The sequence below is a fragment of the Penaeus monodon genome, chromosome 43 (genome assembly GCF_015228065.2).
Source record: "Penaeus monodon isolate SGIC_2016 chromosome 43, NSTDA_Pmon_1, whole genome shotgun sequence".
NCBI classification, from domain to species: Eukaryota; Metazoa; Arthropoda; class Malacostraca; order Decapoda; family Penaeidae; genus Penaeus; species Penaeus monodon.
The window spans coordinates 17,994,556-17,997,055 of NC_051428.1; the positions used below are offsets into that span (position 1 = coordinate 17,994,556).

Consider the following 2,500-nt stretch of genomic DNA (forward strand, 5'->3'; position numbering starts at 1 on the left):
TCAGGAGTATTGCAAAGGGGTTGCATTACAAGGGAAGGGGGGCGGGGGGCGGAGACCGCGATGAATTGAGGCGGCGGCTTCAGCTTTAAGACCCGATCCGCATCGGAAACAACGAGCCCATTAGCAGAGGCTTCCGGAGGGGCTTCTCGAGGGGCTTCTCGAGGGGCTTCCCGAGGGGCTTCCCAAGGGGCTTCCCGAGGGGCTTCTCGAGGGGCTTCTCGAGGGGCTTCCCGAGGGGCTTCCCGAGGGGCTTCTCGAGGGTCTTCCCGAGGGGGCTTCCCGAGGGGCTTCCCGAGGGGCTTCCCGAGGGGCTTCTCGAGGGGCTTCCCGAGAGGCTTCCCGAGGGGCTTCTCGAGGGGCTTCCCGAGGGGCTTCCCGAGGGGCTTCTCGAGGGTCTTCCCGAGGGGCTTCCCGAGGGGCTTCTCGAGGGGCTTCCCGAGGGGCTTCCCGAGGGGCTTCCCGAGGGGCTTCCCGAGGGGCTTCCCGAGGGGCTTCCCGAGGGGCTTCCCGAGGGGCTTCCCGAGGGGCTTCCCGAGGGGCTTCCCGAGGGGCTTCCCGAGGGGCTTCCCGAGGGGCTTCTCGAGGGGCTTCCCGAGGGGCTTCCCGAGGGGCTTCCCGAGGGGCTTCTCGAGGGGCTTCCCGAGGGGCTTCCCGAGGGGCTTCCCGAGGGGCTTCTCGAGGGGCTTCTCGAGGGGCTTCCCGAGGGGCTTCTCGAGGGGCTTCCCGAGGGGCTTCCCGAGGGGCTTCTCGAGGGGCTTCTCGAGGGGCTTCTCGAGGGGCTTCCCGAGGCGCTTCTCGGGGCTTCCCGAGGGGCTTCCCGAGGGGCTTCCCGAGGGGCTTCCCGAGGGGCTTCCCGAGGGGCTTCCCGAGGGGCTTCTCGAGGGGCTTCTCGAGGGGCTTCCCGAGGGGCTTCCCGAGGGGCTTCTCGAGGGGCTTCTCGAGGGGCTTTTCTTTTCTTTCTTTTCTTTTCATATTTTATTTTCTTAACTTTTTTTCTTTTCCTTGTCTTTCGTTTCTTTTCGTTTCCTTTTCTTCTGTTTTTTTTGGGGGGGGTCTCAGGGATAGAGAGGGGGGTAGAGGGAGGAAGAGGGAGAGGGAGGGAGAGGGAGGAGGTGGGGATAAAATGAAGGAGAAGAAGGGAAAAGGAAGGAGGTGGATAAGAGGGGAAGGGAGGGGGAGGGAGGGGGAGGGAGAAAGAATGACGAGAGAAGGGGAAGAGGGAGGGGGAGGAAGGAGGGAGAGAAGGAGGAATAGGGATTAACGGGGATGATGATGAGAGAGAAGAGAAGGGAGAGGAAAGAAGGAAGAAGGAGGAGGCACGAGAAAGGAAACGAGGCAAGAGGAGAGGGGGAAAGGGGACGGGGAAGCAAGAAGGGGAGGGAGGTCGTGGGGAAGGATGGAGGGGGGGGGGGAGGAAGCTACTCATCGAGGGGGAGGAAGATTTTGTTTTTCTCCTTTTTCGTGTTATTGTTTGTTTCTGTAAAGCGTCGCTTTTGTTCTTACTTTCCCTCCCTTCTTTCTCGTCCAATTTGAGATATTTGGACCAAATTGGGACGCGGAGGAAGGAGGGGAGAAGGGGAGAGGGGAGAAGTAGGAAGAGTGAGAAAAATAGACTGACACAGAGAAATAGATAGATAGATAGAGATAGGCAATTATATATATATATATATATATATATATATATATATATATATATATATATATAGAGAGAGAGAGAGAGAGAGAGAGAGAGAGAGAGGTGCCAAGGTCCCTCAACATCAAATTATAGTCTGCTGATTTCGTCTCGCTGTTTTGCAAAGTCATCCTCACAAACTTTTTGTTTTATATTTAATTTCGAGTTTGGGTTTGAAGAATGTTGATGGAATATATATAATTGTGAGTTGGGTCATGGTCTTTTTCGTGTTTACAACTTTACTCGGTTATTGTTTTGTTTCGGATTTGCAATGAAAGAAAATTATAGTTATAATAATAACAGGTAATGGTGATCGTCGTTTTCAACACTATTCTCATCTTATTTTCATCATCATCACCATCTCTCTCTCTCTCTCTCTCTCTCTCCTCTCTCTCTCTCTCTCTCTCTCTCTCTCTCTCTCTCTCTCTCTCTCACTCTCTCTTCACTCCCTCACCACCTCTCTCCCCATCCTCCTTCCCCTCCTAATTTTCCTCCCTCCCCCCTCTCTCTCTCTCTGTCAAAAAAAGTAACAAATGCCTGGTTGAGTTGCCAATTAGGAGATTCGTCCAGGCTATCGCTCTCTCTATCTTTACGGCTGACCTGATGTGACCCGGAAGAGCTGTAAAAGTCAGCGTCCTTGGGCCCCGCTGCTTGCTGACCTCGCCCTCCCTCGCCCGCTCGGGTTCACGCCCACCTCCGCCCTCCGGCTCTCTGTCTGCCTCCGTCTCTCTCTCTGGTTGACTGTCTAGTTGCCTGTCTGTCTCTGGCTGTCAGTCTGTCTGTCTGTCTGTCTGTCTGTCTGTCTGTCTGTCTGTCTCTCTCTCTCTC

The 2,500-nt window shown here is 55.1% G+C and overlaps 2 protein-coding genes across 7 annotated transcripts in view; one reads left to right on the forward strand and one right to left on the reverse strand.

The window, feature by feature from the left end:
* LOC119568442 (1-phosphatidylinositol 4,5-bisphosphate phosphodiesterase classes I and II-like) overlaps window positions 1-2,500 on the forward strand; it is a 400,672-nt gene that overhangs the window by 128,374 nt on the left and 269,798 nt on the right. The window lies entirely within an intron of this gene.
* The window catches only part of LOC119568297 (transcriptional regulatory protein AlgP-like), a 7,208-nt gene that overhangs the window by 1,817 nt on the left and 2,891 nt on the right, over window positions 1-2,500 (reverse strand). The window contains exon 2 of the mRNA XM_037916755.1: window positions 1-964. This exon is cut by the window's left edge and continues 112 nt beyond it. Within this exon, the coding sequence (XP_037772683.1) occupies window positions 1-964 (964 nt within the window). The remainder of the gene's footprint in view (window positions 965-2,500) is intronic.